Below are 17,674 nucleotides of genomic sequence, written 5' to 3'. Positions count from 1 at the left end.
TTCTTAACACCATGAAATTAAAGATATGCCAGCATGGAGCTGAGTATTTCTGATTACTTTCTAATAAGCAATGTAGTATATTATTTTCTTTATGTGCTTTTATAGCACATGCTGTGCAAGATAATTCGCCCCATGACAGATGTCTATATTCCAGAGGAAAATTTATTTGTGAAAGAACAAACAGATATTAGAATGCACATATAAGGGGCTATTCATTATGTGGCCCACAAGGTGCTTTTTGACGATCTGTAAATTGGAATCAATATTTTCTCGCTCTGCATATGCATAGGCAAATCTGAGTGTCTGATATAACCAATTTGAAACATGTTCAACTATTTGAATGTAATCTATTTTCAATCCACGTTGGGAGCTCTCAGAGCTCACTTGAAGTGGTGAAGAATGAGGAAGGGTGCACTTTTAGTTCTTTTCAGAGAAGCCTATGAGCCTGTTCATTCTGCAAGTTGGCCAGGATAAGCTGTGTCCACCAGGCCCCTCTTCACAAGGAAATGTCCACTAAAATGGTCAAAAAATAAGCATAGGAAAGATTCTCCATGGATCTTCCTTTACTGCTGCTCAATATGTCACTCTTTTCCAAGACAAGCACCAGTAGGCAACAGTATCAGAAGTCCCTAACACTTCTGCGTGAGGCGGCTTGGCTTGGCGAACTGGCAATTGTAGGTGTCCAGGCTGCTGCAAGGCAAACTGAAAAAAAGAGGAGGATGTGGAGAAATGTCCATCTCCACCTACTTTGTAACATGGCCTGGGGCCAATTCTGCTGCCTGTAAGTAAATTCCCCCATTCTTTTTTGGCTATAAGAATTTTTCCCTGGGGGGCGAAAAACAGACCCTCTTTATCTCCATCAGCTGACTGATCAGTTTTCACACTATGATTGTACTATTAACATAAATTTAAAATAACTAATAGATACAGAGAGATTGCCATATCCATAAAGAATTTAACAAGGTTCTGTTTCAGACATGATTTTTCTTTTAATGAGAAGAAAAGGAGACACTTTTTATTCAGGCAGGTCTCTTCCAGCCTCTTGAACTTGTGGTAGCTTTGCCTTTTGTGCACTAGAGGAAATAAGGGAACAAAAGGAGATTTTATAATTAAATTGAAGGTAGCCTTTACAAAGGTAAAACTGGGGCACTGAGGACTGGTTTTGTAATGCCAGTTCTAGAGTGGGGAGCCAACCTCAAGTGAAGTGGAGCCTTGAGGCCAAGAGAAAGGATTCTTCTCCTCCCCCAGGAAGTGGGGGTGGTTGGCTCCATTCCATAAGTACATGCTACGTTTGTGTGCTGAGTGGCTGGACTACACACAGCCTGGAACACCCGGAGGCTGTAAGGTCTGACTTCAGCCTGGCGGTGGCTTTCTCAAACACACTTCTCTCTGTCAGTGCAGATGAAGCTGGGACTGTGCCCATCAGGATCCTGACGGTGTGAGAGAAGGTTGCCATCAGGTAACATGGAAAGCTTTGTCCCAGCCATCCGCCCACAGTTTAAGGTAAACATGTAATCACTCACTGAAAAGAAAAATTATCTTGACATAAATATGCACCAAATAGAGCTGAAAAATAGCAACCACCGCAGTCTTGACACTCCTGTCCCTCTCCATTTCCTTGGCCTCTCATCAAAAGTGCCTTCTTATTTATAGGAGGGTCCCAAGTGTTTGCTTCAGTTGATAACCCAACTTGGTAGGGAGGGATAAATGACTTAGAGGAACAGCCCAGAGAGATGTAAAATCGCCCCAGCAATGTTTTCTTGCATCTTGTCCGTGACCATCACTTTCCAGGATGAACTTCTCACCACTGGCCAAGAGAGCCTGAGGTTGTCAGCTTCTCTTGGAATTTTGGCCGGGAGGTGGGACGAATGAAGACCTGCTCTAGGTCCTGAAGTTTATCACTGTGCACTGTTTGCTGAGAATTTTGTTGGGAGGAGGTCCAGATTTTACAGACCATCCACTGCAAACACGGGTGGTTTCCTTGCAGAGGAGTTTTTCTTTCTGAGAGTTCCTTTATGGCTGGAGGGCTTTGCCTCCTGTGTTACAGCCTGTGCCCTTCGAACTCCTTAGGTTCCACTTTCCTTCCTTGCCTTCAGTCCACTCGCTTCTCCTTCCTCATCTTCTCCAGTGTCCCTCCTCCCAGCCTGCTTTCCAGCCCCATGCCCCAGTTGAAGACGTCTGGGAGGAAGAGGTGCTCAGGCACTTCGCAGGGCACTCTTGCCAGAAGTTGGGATGGGAAAGGTTTGGGGGAGGGAGGACGGGATTTTTGGGACAGGAAATGCAGCTTGACCACACCCAAGTAGAGGGGTACAGGCAGGGACAAACACCTGCCCTCGAATTGAACTGTCTATATCAATTTGTGTGTGGGGTCGGTGACACAGCATTTAGCCACTTGGCTATGAAATCTGCGTAGAAGTCTCCAGACACCTGGCCCCCTGTGTTCTCCTGCTTCGGGGTGAGGCGGAGAAGGGGTTGTCTCCTGGGTTCCTCGTTTGCAGTTTAGGGGCGCAGTGGTTCAGTATGTGCCCTGGGCTTACTACGGATTTAAAAGGGTTTTGACAGAAAGGGCTGTTGCCAACAAAGGTGGGAATGCAAGCTAGGACAGGGAGGGCGCCTCCAGGCCAGGGGTACCAGCTGGGAAGCACTGAGAAGACCTCTGCCAAGTAGCCTGAATCCTGAGACCGGTCGGGGTTGTATATGGGAATAGAAATTGCACCTTTTTCTCGGATCAAAATCCCGGTGCCCCGTCTGCCAGTTCTGCACACGCTCTTTGCCGGAGTCCTCAAAGCCGAGCGGGAGGAGAGGGAAGGGTTCTCTGGTCCTCAAGGGAAATGTCTTTCCAACCCCGCGCTGGGAAGAGGGACAGTCGGCATTTTTCTCAGCCCCTCACAGGCCAGACGGCTTGGCCACCTCGCAGGGCTGCTTTTCGGGACGCGGGGCTGGGGCGGAGCAAAGGAAGACAGACTTTCGAGCCGGCCTTCACCCCCTTCCCCAGGGCTCACAGGACAGAGTTCCAGCTCCTGGCCACCTCCTGCCCGCACGTTGAGTGCAAACAGCCGGGACACGCAGTCCCCGCAGGGACACCCCGGGAAGCTCCAAGCGACTAAGAGGTGGCTCTGCGGGGACCTGGCTCCCAACCCCCCCAGGCCTCCGCGTCCAGGGGCAGGGGCGGGGCCGCCCCGGAGGAGGGCCCGGGAGCTGTCCCGGGAGGCGAGCGCCGGCGGCGGACGGGGTTGGGCCCCGAGCGCGCGCCGGGCGGAGGGAGCGGGGGCCGCGTGCTCACTCTGTCCCCGCCCCGGGAGCCGGAGCCTCCCAACTATCTCCGTCCGCCGCGTCCGCCGAGCCAGCCGCGCCCGCCCGTCGCTCCGCCGCCCGCCCGCAGGCTCGGGCTGCCGCCCCAGGCTGTGCCCGCGGTCGCGCAGGTTGGTGTCGCCGCCTCCGCCGCGGCGGGGCGGGCAGGGGAAGGGCGGGGGTGGGAGTGCGGGAGGGGGCGCAGCAAGTTGGGCAGACGCCGGGCCGGGACGGGGTCCTGCTGCCTCCGCGCTCAGGGTTCCAGGCGCCCGAGGCGGTGGTCGATTTCCTCCGCGGCGGCTCGGGTCCTGGGGAACCGCGCGCCGCGGCCGGGGAGGATCGCGGGACTCAGCCCTCGTCCTGCTCCAGCCGCTCCGCGACGCCCCGCCACCCTCCGCCTTGCCCGGTTTGTGAGCGGCGGCGACCGCTCCCCTCCGTCCTTCTCACCTCTGCTCCTGGCCGGCTCCGTCCTCCCACCTGCCGTGTCCCCAGCCACGGGGCGTAATGCGCCGGCAAAGGCTGCTCGCAGAGGCGGGATGGAAAGTATCCACCACTTGGAGTTAAATCGGGATCTCTGCCCTGTTTCAGTCACCTTGCCATTAAGATGGCCTTTTGGCCCCTCTCTGTTCCCTGATGCAAAATGTGCTCGTACTCTGCCCGTCTCTGAGGATCGTTGTAACCATTCATTGGGATGACTTAGGTGTATCATTACTTGATTTTGTTTTGACCACGATCCCCGGTCTCCTCAGGCTGCTTGATGGCCAGTCCTGTGTTCTAATCATCTGAGTTCAGATCCTTCCCTTAGATAGGATTATGTGTCTAGCTGATTTGGTCAGTAGATGGGTTGGGATAAAAGATTCGTGTTTCTGGAACCGGTCGTGTTGAAATTGTCTGTTCCCCACCTGACCCTATGCAGAAAGCTGGACCTTACATCTTTTTATGGTCACAGGAATGCAAATAGCAGAAGATTAATATTGGCCTCCTGTCTTTGGAAATGAGCAAACTGTATTTGCTTCCGGTGTTTTCCAATCTTTACAATCTCTTACCCATTTTAAGTGCAAGTTTGAATTTGCTTTCACTTTTTAACAACTCAGGAAGCAGACCTTCATTTTAGTAAACTTAAGACATTTAGCTCAAACAACACGTGCCCTATGATTTGTGAATTTTCAGGTTAAAATCACAGGCACAAGCATTGTTAGCACTATCCTGATTATTTTATGAAGAGAGCAAGTTAAGTGGCCTAATAAGACCAGCTTTAGACCTGATATTAAATAGTTAAGTTCTTTCATTCGTGATTTTCTGATTTAATAGAGAGTTCATGAGATTCTGTGTTGTGAGTATATTGTGCTTTGTGCCTTTAAAGATGAATCTAGAATATGTTCTTCGCTCTAAAGAGGTTTCCAATCTAATGTAGAGACTAATATTTTTATTTCACATTTTTATGAAAATTAAAAATATTCTAATGATTACATATGACAAATAGAATATGTCAGGAATACATTACTGAAGGCCCTTTCAGATCAATATTTAGTGAACCTGCTTAATAGAGTGGAAAAATAATAAATTTAGTTAAACTAGTGTTTTTTGAAATAAAATTTCAAATGCTTCTACTTCACCAAATGGGAGACATACTTGGAAATAAAATGAATTCTTTGTTTTTAGAATGAAAGTTCAGAAAAACACTCATATGTGTATGATGTGGCAACAAATTTTAAAAGCTTTAAAAATTTCAATTCTAACTTAATAAGTCAATTTATGGTGCCCATATGCAATTTCTTCTCTACTTCTTGAGAAATGAAGTTTATAATGCCTAGAAGGAAATACAGAGATTGAATATAATGTTTTTAATAAGTGTTTTAAACTCAAACACTTAATGGTCCTCAATTGATTCTAGAAATTTGACTTTAAAAAGTTATGAGATCCTTAGTGAGAGTTTTTTGTTTCATTTTGTTTTTAACCATTAAAAATAAAATCTGGCTTGGCACAAAGGACACGCAAGACTTCCACCTGCAGAAGATCGACCAGATGAGGTTGCATTTGGTATGACTCAGTGACATCTCTAATCCTTTCCCTGCTCCCGGAAAGAATTCATCCATCTGCTACGTAACAATGCATAGAGTTTCTTATTCTTTACGTACCACTACTAGGCTTTGAGAACTTTGATTCAGCTAACACAGTGAGACTGGGCAAGTCGAGGGGCAGCTTGAGGGGTGTGAAGTTAACTTTACACTTGGCCTATTGTTCCCTGTCTTTGTTTTCCTATTTGTGAAGTGAGATTAAAGGTCCTGCCACTGCCCTGGAAAGCATGTGGTTTGGTATAATAGTCCAGAATATTGAGCCAGAAAGCTTTTATGTGTAAGAACTTTCTTCACCCCTATAACTCCTTTAGCCAGTAAAAGCTAATTGTTTAAAGCACATAAAAATAGCTTTTTAAAAAGGGCTCTGAATAAAGTTGGTGGTGGTGTCATGTACTCTGAAGTCTCCGGAGAGAAGTTTCAAGTATCTTTATCTTCTACAAGTTACTGTACTGATTTGAGCATAAGACCTTCCTCTTATCCAAGGTTGAACTTCCAGCTGGTTAGTAGCAGGAAGGCAACTGTAATTTTGATTGCCTGATAGGTAGTTCTATGTTTCTCCTCGTTCAGTATGGTCTCTTATCCAGGGCACATTTAAAATCTCACATTTATAAATGTGTATAGCTAAAAATTTTGGCTTCAGGTTCTGATGGGCCTGGGCTGGAGTCCTGCCCAGGCATTTGCTAGTCATATAGCCTCGGGTAAGTTAAGTCCTCAGTTTTCATAGTTCCAAAGTGGGAATAATGGAAGTACCTACCTCAAAGGACTGTTGTAATGCTTAAATGAGCTAACCGGTATGAAGTACTTAGGTCATTGCTAGTTATTTACTATATATTTACTACTCAAGTATTTTAGTTTCTTAAGGGTGAGGGAATTACATTTTAAAGGTCCGATTTAAAAAATATATATAGATATATAAACATGAACTGACACCCTAAATATTTTGAATTAGCAGTACCTCAATCAACTTTTGTGCCCTTTATTTATTCAAGAAGTGTTTATTGAGCTCCTACTATGTGTTGCTGGGCCTTTTTCTATGAACTTGCAAACAATGGTGTGCAAGACAGTTGTAGTCACTCTCTTCTGACCTACAAGTCTGGGGACGAGTCAGAAAATTTCAATCTTACGTGATTCACACCGTGATAGGGGTGAAGCAGAGAACCACAGAAGACAGCTGGGGTGGGATGGGATGGGAGGCCCCTGGGTGGGTGGCTGTCATCTAGTGCTTCCCCTGAAGAATAAGCAATGGCTCATGAAGAGGTTGGGGACTGAAGAGTGTTCCAGAACAAGGAGAGTGGAGCATGGTGCATTAGGATGGAAGTCAGGTAGATGACGTGAAGGAATAAGTAAATGAGAGCAGGAGCGAGCCACATGGCGCCCTGGAGAGCCCAGGCTTTCTGTAAAGGAACAGGAGATACTCAGTCCCAGCCAAGTGTTGCCAGATGCCGTGATGTTTAAGAGGAGCTTAAGATTTATGTTTAATACATGTGAAATCTCCCCAAATGTGAAATGACTCAAATGCTTTCTAAACGATTATGTGAGCCAAACCAGACACATTTGTAGCTGGAATTCAGCTCAGGGCCACCACTTTATGACCTCTGCCTTTAAAGAAATGAAAAAGGTTTGGTGTGGCTAAAGGAATGCATCCTAGAAGGGGAGGCAAGGGAATGCCCACAGGCGTGGGCAGAGCTGTCTCAGGGCCTGTGGAACTTGCTAAGGAGGGTCGGCTTAACCCTAAAAACAGCAGGTGACCTCAAAGACTGAAACAAGAGTGACGTGATTAGATTTGTGTTTACAGGGTGCCTTCTGGCCACTGTATGGTAAATGCCTGGGAACAGACCGTAGCGATATCTGCTTAGGAAGCTATTGTAATGGCCTCAGCAAGAAATAAATATGGCTAAAAGCTGGGTGTTGGAGCAGCACGGGGAGAGATGGTTAGATTGCAGAGATATATGTGATGCCTTCACTGTTGGAGATAATCCTCCATTATTCACTCAGGTTTCTATGAGCAGAGGCACTGACTGCTTTTATTCAAAACTGTCTATTCAAGGACACTTATATAACAGATAGTCTTGGAAAATAGAGGTAGTCTTTTCCTCAGGAACAAAGGGGAGGAAGATAGGCTTCGTGTCTGGTGTATAAGATGTGGGTACTCTAAGCTTGGGTACTCTAGTGTATAAGATTGGGTACTCTAACCTTCTGTAATGCAAATCAGTTAGTGTATAGGAATTACCTTCCTTTCTTCACTTCATACAGTGGGAATTAGGTTTCAGAGAATTGGCACAACTGAGCGAAATGGCATAACTCTGCTACTGTTTCTGTGAGTATTGTAGACCTTCATCTCTGGCCTCAAAATCTCATGTCTTCTCCCAGAATCCACAGATCTGTGGCATTCTATTTGTTCACTAGCTGGGAGGGTAAAGGCTAATATCTTTTACAATTTTTAAAGCCACTAGCGACAATGTCTAAGTGTAGATTAATTAGAATAAAAAATGTTGATTCCTCAGTCACCCTAATCACACTGCATGTATGTATGACAGCCACATGTGCCTCGTGGCTACTGTAGTGGAAAAGCGAGTGTAGAACATTTCCATAATTGCAGAAACTCCTATCAGATTTTGCTGAACAAAGGTTTAGAATATTTTTGTATGTTCTTGGTAAGTACAGGTGCTGGAAGTTGTTGGTTCTAACACCATAAAAATGATTCTTGTATTCGTGTTAGGTTCACAAGAGTTCTTTTGTATAAAGGAAATATTTCAGTTTGGATAATCAGTATAGTATTTAGTTCAGGCCTGTTGGGGGAAAAAAGTAGAAAATTATCTACAGTGTCAGTTTGGAGACTAAGCAGACAGGGGCCATATGGCAACAGAAGTTCTACATATACATGGCTTTCCTCAAAATCATGTGTGACTGTGAGATTCGGATCTGTGCCCAAACGAGCTTGAACTTCCGAACACTGTCTTCAGCTCATCTACGAGCCAGACTTAACATAAAAGGACAAGAGCGACACATTCACAGCGAGGCCCTGGAACAGGCCCATTCCGGCAGCACCCACACCACCGGGCCTGCTGCAGCCCAGCTGCGCTGCCTGAGCCCACAGAAAGGAGGGAGGACAGGGACAGGATTTCCAAATGGTTTGTTCAGGGCGTTTAAGAGGACAGCCTCCAGAAAAAGCACAATTTTCAATGACACAGCAGAGCTGGGGGACGATGCCAAGGACAATAAAAGCAGTGAATCTGCTCCCCTGTAAGAGGGGGAAGCTCATTTTGAGGAGGGCATTCCCTGCAAGTACCGGGAAGTGAACCTGTGCTGTTGTTACCATGATTTCCGTTGTTTTTTAGGCCCAACCAAAGGCAGCATCAGCCAGAGAACAGTCTTTTCCCCGGCGTTGAATGTGCAGTTGACTGCTTAGTCACATAGTTTTAACATAACAAAGGACAGTAGTAGAGATTTTAAAAAGTGAAGGCGGATACCCTTAGGGAAGAGTTGTAGTACAGCCTGCTATTTCCATAGCTAAAAATACCTTGTTGAAAATTTCAGACGTTAAGAATTTTATTTAAGTATGATGAAGAAATTTGCTTTAACATAGGACTTATTTGTAGTGCAGTAAAAATTTATTTCTGAAGATTATTTAGAAGTTTCAAAAAATCTGACTTTTAGAATATTTTTGAAGTTGAATTTATAATTTTTAAGTGCTAACATACATAACCTGGACCTGGCTAAGGATGTTACCTTTTAGAACTCTGCTGAGAAAAATTTGTAAAGAGATGTGTTAATTTTGAAGTAGCATGATGGTTGTTTGCATGTCACTGGAGTGTTTTAAAAAGAAAACTTGTGTAGGTTAAACATGTACTTCTTATTTGCACTTCTAATTGCATCAACAAAACACTATTTACACAGATACTTTTTAAAGTTCAGTAAATTCTGGGAGAACCAAGCTCATGTGCTGTTAGGGTTTGGACCAACGTAGAGTCCCTTGCATGAATTTCTCAATTAGTGAGGTTTTACTCCATTTAGTGCTTCGACGTTATTTGGCTAAATGTCTTTTTTTTATTTTTTAATTTTTATTTATTTATTAATTTTTAATTATTAATTTTTTAAATTTTATTTATTTATTTTTAGAGAGAGGGGATGGGAAGGAGAAAGACAAGGAGAAAAACATCAATATGGGGTTGCCTCTTGAGTGCCCCCTACTGGAGAAGTGGCCTGCAACCCAGGCATGTGCCCTGACTGGGAATTGAACGGGCAACCCTTTGGTTCACAGGCCCACGCTCAATCCACTGAACTACATCAGGCAGGACAAATGTTTTTTTTTTTTAATTATGGATTTTAAAATCTTGTTTCTGTGGCGATGAAAAAGGTTGGTTAACCCCCTACGTTGTCACCTCCACCCCCCAAAACTGGTAACATCAGTTGTTCAGCCTGCTTTCACTTTTCTCTTTCAATTTTGTGTGGCCCAGTTCTTTTCTTGTGCCTGCCTCCATTCTCGTCGTACAAACAGCATGAAATTGGAAACAATCATTGTCTGTTGTATTTTTGAAGATCCGAATTTTCACCAGTTTCATGCAGCCCTTTCTCAGGCAGCGTGTAGTAAATCATCTTTGGAAAACCATCTCTGGTACAAGAATATGCAGTTGGAATTGTTGGTGTGGCCTTGGAAACAAACCCAGGAGACTCGCTGCTTATTGCTTGAGTCACCAATGGGTTCAAATGAAAGCAAATGATACTCAATTGCTTTTCATGCATGTCAGTGCTCTGTCTTATTTTAAAAGAATCCTGAGATGTGGAAATAAAAATAAACTAATAAGTTCTTCCTCCCAGAGAATTTAGAATCACATGGATTTTAGTGTTAGGTGATTAAAACAATAACAATGAGGGCTGCAAATTACGCCTTGTCCTTTAACACCCGATTTCCTGTGGTGCTCAAAATTTTTCAGTGAGTAGATTTCCTCAAGTTGCACATGAGTGACTTTAATCAGGAGCAAAGCGGGTTCTTTCTATTATACGCCATTTCCTCCATGGCCCTTGCCTCACTTCGCTATTACTGTATGCCTAATTGACCACAGTGAAATGTCTTTAAAACATTTTCCAGGGGACTAAGGACTTTTTGGAGAATTGTTATAAAGTAAAATGCCAAGAAGGAAAGTTTGAATGGTTTCCTTACGTAGATAAATGTTTCTCCAGAGACTGATGAGTCAAGGAGCTGTTAATAGGATATGTAAATGTGACCTTTCACCTAGTTACTGCCAATACCTAACATAATTATATAGTTTTAGTAAATTCTTTGAACTGGTTCTTCTCTAATTCTTTAATGAAACAGACTGTCTTGGTCCCATTCTTTTCCAGTCTATCTTCAGTGCTGTTTCAAGTTTGCATTGCCCTCATCTTCCTCTCTCTCCCTTGGTTTTAATAGCAGCTCATCATCATATTATAGATTTTTCCTAATATCTTTGTCTTAGGCTTTACTTCTGTATTTATGGGAAATTTTTATACCCTGGTATTTGACATTGTCTTCTAGCTCTTTGGTTTCTAACAGGGGGCCTTCTCTTTCACTTACTCAACAAATATTTCTTATTTTTTAAAATATTTTATTTATTTATCTTTGGAAGGAGAGAGGGAGAGAAACATCAATGTATGGTTGCCTTTCGTTCGTCCCCTGCTGGGAACTGGTCTGCAACCCAGGCATGTGCCCTGACTGGGAATCGAACCACGATTGTCTGGTTCGCAGGCCCGTGCTCAATCCACTGAGCTACACCAGCCAGGGCTTTCAACAAATATTTCTTCATTTCCAGCCATGTACTAGGCATTCTTCCTGACACTAGAGATTGAGTAGTGAACAAAAAATTTCATCGTCTGTGCTGTCATATAGGGAGAAGTCCAGGATTAAGGCAATCACTATTTTTTTAAACCCAGCAATTAATAATAACATAATGACAAACAAAAGTAAATGCTCTGGATAGAGCAGTATGGTTTTGGGGGCTTGTGTAACAGGAACCCGAGGGAGCCACACTTGACTGATATCCGAAGGGTAAGCAGGAGGACCTGAGAGAGGGTGGGAAGAGGACTGCTCCAGACAGTAGGGGGCGCTCTCCACAGAGGCCCTGCAACAGAAGGGAACAGAGGGAAATCAGTACTTAAGGGGCTTAAGGGGAGAGGGAGTGAGATGAGGCCGGACACCTAGGCTGGGGCCAGTCCATGTAGGGTTGTACAGACCACATTAAGAATTTGGTCTTTATCCTCAGGGCCATGGAGAATGATTTAAGTAGGAGCTCGTGACTCCAGGAAATGTGTGTTTTGATGGGATCATCTGTAGAGAGAGATGAATTGATGGGTGGGGGCAGGGGGTGGTGGGGGTGGCAGTGGCAAGATGATGAGTGGTTGCTGCTTTAAACCAAATAGACATGACAGAATGTGGGAAGCCTGTTGTACATGCAGAAAGGTGGCAGTGAAGATGGACTGGAAAGTGTTTAGGGCATAACATCAGTTGTACTTGTGAATGAGATGGGAGTTTCTTTTATTCATTCAACCAATATTTTGTGATTAGGAACTTTATGCACAGCTCTGTTCCAGGCTCTGGAAATACAGCCGTGAGCAAGATGTACAAGATCCCTGTGTACGTGGAGCTTACCTAGTAATGAAAGTAACTAATAATTAATGAGTAAAGAAAGAAATATGGGTTCAGATAAAAATAAGTCCTATAAAGAAAAATGAAGCCATAGGAGGGCATGGAGAATGACAAAGGAGTGTCCTTTCATGTACGGTAGTCAAGAAAAACCTTTCTTAAGAGTTGGCGTTTGGGCAAAGACCTAAATGCAGAAGGGGGAGAGGGGACAATACAAGGTCTTGAGGCTGGAACAAGCACACCTCGCCCTCAGAGAATACCAGAATCCATTATGCCTAAAAACATGGAAAGGATGGAGGAAAGACAGGTGTCAAGGATGCCTGGCCAGTAGTTGAAGCTTAAAGCATATAAATAGATTTATTATATTCTTTTAAACTCTAACCAGTTTTTTTAAAGCCACGCTTTGCACCAACCACAATCTCAGGTTGCTCTGCCACTAAACTGTTCCTAACACGGTAACTAGAACAGCTTCCTTCATCACATCACACTCTGCTGACGAGCTGACAGTGGTAACTGCAGGCCGGTCTGAGGACGACGCTTTGATTAGCTCCATGGAAGCGTCCTTCCTTTATTTTAATGACTTTCCCATTGCTGTTCTCACTGGACTTCTCCAATCAGTCAGCTGACGGCTCTCTTCCAATGTTTGTATAGGCCTTCCACATAATTCATTGTTGTTCTCCTTGGTGTTACATTTATTCGCCATGGCACCTCTTTTCCTCCTATTATTCTACTTTCATCTCTTCCTTCAGGGCCAGATTCACAAGTTATGTGTTATCTTGTCTACTAGTGTTTTGATGAGTTACTCCATCTTACCTGGATCACTAATCCTGTCTCACTGGTCCAGTTTGTGGGATGTTATTTTTTTCTTCTTGAGTCTCTTGAAGAGACACTACTTTAAATGTTCACTGTTGTTGCCAGTTAAAATATTTATGATCAGATTCTTTCTTCCTAAGAGATATTTGGCACCCACATTAGGCCTGCCCTCTGTATACATTGGCCCAAACTTCCCACTCTCTGTGGTTCAGATTCCTTGTCAGTAGGATGAATATAAGTTTCCCCTATTTCATTTACGGTGTGGTTGTGAGAAGTAAATGAAGTGAAACACAGAAAACACATCTTCAGCAAATTCAAGACATTGATCGTATTTCATACTTTAGATGGGCATGTGTGATATCTTCATGTAAACTGCAGGTTTTTCACTCTTTTTTATACAGCATGGAATCACATGTGTGCTGCAGGAATTCTGTGCGGCTTCTCGAGCTTTTAGCCCTACCATGTGAGCTTGGGACAACTCCATCCATGGCATGTGTATCATCTCCTGGGGCTGCTGTAACAAAATACCACAACCTGGTGGCTTAAACAACAGAGATTTATTTTTGTCTTAGTTCTGGAGGCTCTGAGATCAAAGCTTCCCTCTGAGGGCTGTGAAGGCCAATTTGTTTCATTCCTTTTTCTTGGCCCCAGCTGTTCCTTGGCTTGTAGATGGCGTGCTTCCGGGATCTTCACATTGCCTTTCCTCTATGCCTCCGTGTCCAAGTTTCCCCTTTTTGTAAGAACACAGTCATTGGATTATGGCCCATCCTAATGGCCTGATCTTAATTTGATCATATGCAAAGATTCCATTTCCAAATAAGGTCACATTCACAGGTACTAGAAGTTAAGCCTTAAAAAAATTGATTATGCTATTATAGTTGCCCAATTTTTCCTCCCTTTGCCACCCCCACCCAGCACCCCCCCACTCCCTCTGGGGTCTCCCCTCCTTTGTTCATGTCCATGAGTCATACATATAAGTTCTTTGGCTTCTCCATTTCCTATACTTACTCTTAAAGTCTCACTGCCTATTCTGCAAATACCGATTTTTACTTCTTAATCCCTTTACCTTTTCCCCCATTTCCCCAGGTCCCATCCCACTGGCCCCCATCCCAGTGATCTCCTTATCTATGATTCTGTTTCTGTTCTGCTTGTTTGCTTAGTTTTTAGATTCAGTTGTTGATGGTTACATATTTATTTCCACTTTAATGTTCATAGTTCTGATCTTTTTTCTTAAATTATTCTCTTTAACATTCATATAATAATGGTTTGGTGATGGTGAACTCCTTTAGCTTTATCTTGTTTGGGAAGCACTTTATCTGCCCTTTGATTCTAAATGATAGCCTTGCTGGAAAGGGTAATCTAGGTTGTGGGGCCTTGCTTTTCATCACTTTGAATACTTCTTGCCAATCCCTTTTAGTCTGTAGAGTTTCTTTTGAGAATCAGCTCATAGTCTTCTACAAACTCCTTTGTGCATAATTATCTGCTTTTCTCTAGCTCCTTTTAAGATTCTCTCTTTATCTTTAACCTTTGGCATTTTATATTATGATGTGTCTTGGGGTGGGCCTCTTTCTGTCCATCTTGTTTGGGACTCTCTCTGCTTCCTGGACTTGCATGTCTATTTCCTACACCAAATTAAGGATGTTTTCTTTTATTATTTTTTTCAAATAGATTTCCAATTTCTTGCTCTTTATTTTCTCCTCTGGCATCTCTATTATGTGAATGTTGGAATGATTGAAATTACATTATTCTCAAATTTGGGGATTCTTTTTTTTACTTCTTGCTGCTCTGGTTGGATGTCTTTTTCTTAGGTCCCAACTCGTTGATTTGGTTCTCAGCTTCATTCACTTCATTGTTGATACCTTGTAAATTGTTCTTTATTTCAATTAGTGTCTCCTTTACTTCTGATTGGATCATTTTATGTTGGTGAAGTACATACTAAGTTCCTTGAGCATCCTTAAAACCAGTGTTTTGAACTCTGCATTTGATAGATTGCTTAGCTCCGTTTTGTTTAGTTCTCTCTCTTGAGTTCTATTCTTTCATTTGGCCGTATTTCCTTTTCTGTTCACTTTGGCAGCCTCCCCGTGTTTGTTTCTATGTATTAGGTAGAGCTGCTTTGACTCCCTGTCTTGGTAGTGTGGACTTATGTAGCAGATGTCCTGTTGGGTCCAGTGGCATAGCCTCCCCATACCCTCAAGCTGCGTACTTGAGGTTTATCCTACATGTAGGCTGAGTACTCCCTCCTCTTGTAGATGAGTCTTGGTTGCTTCAGCAGATCAATGGGAGGGACTTACCCAGGCCAGTCATGTGGTAGGATTGGCTGTTACCCCTGGCCAGCAATCACCACCTCACTCCATGGCTTGTGGAGGTGATTGGGTAGTGCTCCAACATGGTCTGTAACTGCCCACTGGGTGCACAGACTCTGGGGTTTCCTGGGTGGCGCAGGCCAAGGTCAGCCTCCACATGTGTTCTGTCAGGGCCCCTTGGCGTGACCTATAAATAATATGTAGATGGCTGCTGCTGTTAGTGCTGGGCCTGGGGCCACTCAGGGAGAGATACGGGGGCTGGGCTCAGCTGTTGCTTGCTTGAGTGGATTTAGGAAGATCTGAAGCCTGCACCCAGCCCTTCGTATGGAAAAGCCACTGTTACCAACTTGGGGGATCCTGTATGTTGGATGGGGTGGACCCTTAGATAAGCGGGGCTTACCTAAGGGTGGGGCTTACTCTGTGAGGCAGGCAGGTGAAGACTCAGATGTGGTGCATGCGTGGAGGGTTCAGGAAAGGAACAATAGCCACCGTCTGCCTTCTGTCTGGGAGAAAGCTGTCCCCAGTTCTCATCCTGACACCAGACACTTCAGTTCCTCCCCACATGCCACTGGTGCCGTTCCAGGTGCTGCCTCAGTGCTGGAGCCCATAGGGAGTGAGTCCCAGTAAGTCCATGTGCAGGGCCCAGCAAGAAGAAGCACTTGAGAATCCTGTAGTTTTTCTCCTAACCCAGCCCTAGCTGGTTTTTACGTCCAGAAGTTATGGGACTTTTCTTCCTGGCACTGGAACCCTAGGCTGGTGCTGTGGTGGGGGGCTGGGATCCTTTGCTCCCAAAATATCTCTCCATTTTATATCCACCACGTGTGGGTTTGGCGCCAGCCCATTCCGTGGCTCTGTCCTCCCACCCTTCCCTCCTACCTATATGGATGAGCGTGGAGTCTTTCATTCCTTATTCGTTGGACTTCCATACAGCTCAATTTTCTGACAGTTCTGAGTGATATTTGTTCTGTAGTTTAGCTATAATTTTGCTGCGATCATGGGAAGAGGTGAGCCTCATTTATCTATGCCTCCATCTTGACTGGAAGTAGAAGTTAAGACTTTAACATCTTTTTAAAGTACAAAATTCAACCCATATCACTATGATTCAATTCACATACAAGGAAGGATACTCACAAATATGGTGAATTAGTGCTGTATTACTAGAATAGTTCAGAAAGATGAATTGTGATGCAGCCCCTGGCCCATGGGGTCTGTGCATTGTGGCTGTGGTGGACAAATTCACACAGACTGCAGAAGTCCTGTGGAGAAAAGGGACAGCACAGCCACTCTCCAAGTGAGAGAGGGCCCACCCTTGGCTGGACAGGCTTTTACTGCTTTTCTGGGCACATTACATGGAGGATGGTCCTCATTTACTATGCACAGGTTTGCTTTAAATGATTAACTTTTACAGACAACAAAGGAAAGAATGTTGCTAATTACTTCAAAGAAAAGGATATTTGCAAATGCAAGGGGAAAAGTGGTTGAACTGGTTACACTCCATCTTTGGGAGGTTTAGCACAGACTTTAGGAAATTACTTTAAAGATATGCAGTAAATTTTCTGCCTCAATTCAAGGTGAGGGAGTTTTAGCGAAAAGCAAGCCTTATAGCGACCTAGGTACAATGCAGGCCTGGTTCCCTGTGGGAAAACTGATCCATGGGCCCAGTTCCTGTGTGCTGACTCGCTCCCCATTGGTTTTCCGAATCAGGGGCTGGGCTACATTTGCTATGCCACATGGATAAGTTCCCTGAAGAATTGGGTACGTAAGAGTAAGTTTCCTGTATGATACAGGGCAAAATAAGTGAAATACTTTGTAAAAATTTATGCGTGAAATTCTGATTGTTGATACATGTTGTAGAGTTTTGTAAGCCCTGTTCATTTAAAATTGATATACATCAGAGCAGAGAGGGCCAGCCATGATAAGCAACAAAACCCAATGACTTTTCTTCCAAATTTTAATAGTTCGTTCAGTTATTGTACTGACACGAATGGAAAGAATATGCAACTCCTGTGCTTATTCATGTAATTTTACGTGGACTTTTTCTTCTGTGAAAAATTTCCCTGCTTCAGTGGGTTTTTTGGTCCTGCATGCTTCCCTTTGACTTTGTCGAAGGATGCACGTGGTCCTATGACACAGACGGACCCCTCTCTGCCAAACACCCAGAAGGGTCTTATTAGATACCCCAGCCTCGGTTGACCCCAACCCCACTCTTCTCTTAGACTTAAAAATCTCATTGATGTGTTTTTTCCTCATCAGTTTCCTTGTTTATATTTTGTTTCATTACGTTTTGATTGCATAGGGAAGTGTTAGGTACACTTTTACCTATTGATATTAGAGAAGACCTAAGTGTATCTCTTACGGGGTGTTATCAGATTTGCCATTAAAATATTCCATTTTTATCTTGCGAGTGTGTGTTCATCTTCGTATGGCTCTCCTTGTGGTATTTCCGATGTCCTTTGCTTTAGGGACATTGAGGAAGTTGCCTGAAGCTAGTGTGGTGGCATTTTCCTGGGTATTTAGCTGACCAGTTTAAAAGTTGAACCATTTTTTACTTTCAAAGAGTTTGGCACATA

The 17,674-nt window shown here is 44.0% G+C and overlaps 2 protein-coding genes across 14 annotated transcripts in view; one reads left to right on the top strand and one right to left on the bottom strand.

Annotated features, from left to right (window-relative positions):
- Positions 1-721: 721 nt before the first annotated feature.
- LOC128627147 (translation initiation factor IF-2-like) lies at positions 722-4,000 on the bottom strand. Its single transcript, XM_053663663.1, has 3 exons — positions 3,773-4,000; positions 2,717-3,689; positions 722-1,073 (listed from the first exon to the last, which is right to left on the bottom strand). Exons 1-2 carry the CDS (start codon positions 3,998-4,000, stop codon positions 2,823-2,825), a joined length of 1,095 nt encoding a protein of 364 aa, XP_053519638.1. The 3' UTR covers positions 722-1,073; positions 2,717-2,822.
- PAM (peptidylglycine alpha-amidating monooxygenase) overlaps positions 3,332-17,674 on the top strand; it is a 278,484-nt gene continuing 264,141 nt past the window's right edge. For all 13 annotated transcript variants that reach the window (XM_037142660.2, XM_037142659.2, XM_037142657.2 and 10 more), the window contains exon 1: positions 3,332-3,422. The gene's annotated coding sequence lies outside the window, so the exon portion shown is untranslated. The remainder of the gene's footprint in view (positions 3,423-17,674) is intronic.

Source organism: Artibeus jamaicensis, unplaced genomic scaffold (assembly GCF_021234435.1).
Source record: "Artibeus jamaicensis isolate MK-2021 breed Jamaican fruit bat unplaced genomic scaffold, CSHL_Jam_final contig_3243, whole genome shotgun sequence".
Lineage (NCBI taxonomy): Eukaryota > Metazoa > Chordata > Mammalia > Chiroptera > Phyllostomidae > Artibeus > Artibeus jamaicensis.
This window is presented reverse-complemented; position numbering and strand designations above follow the sequence as displayed.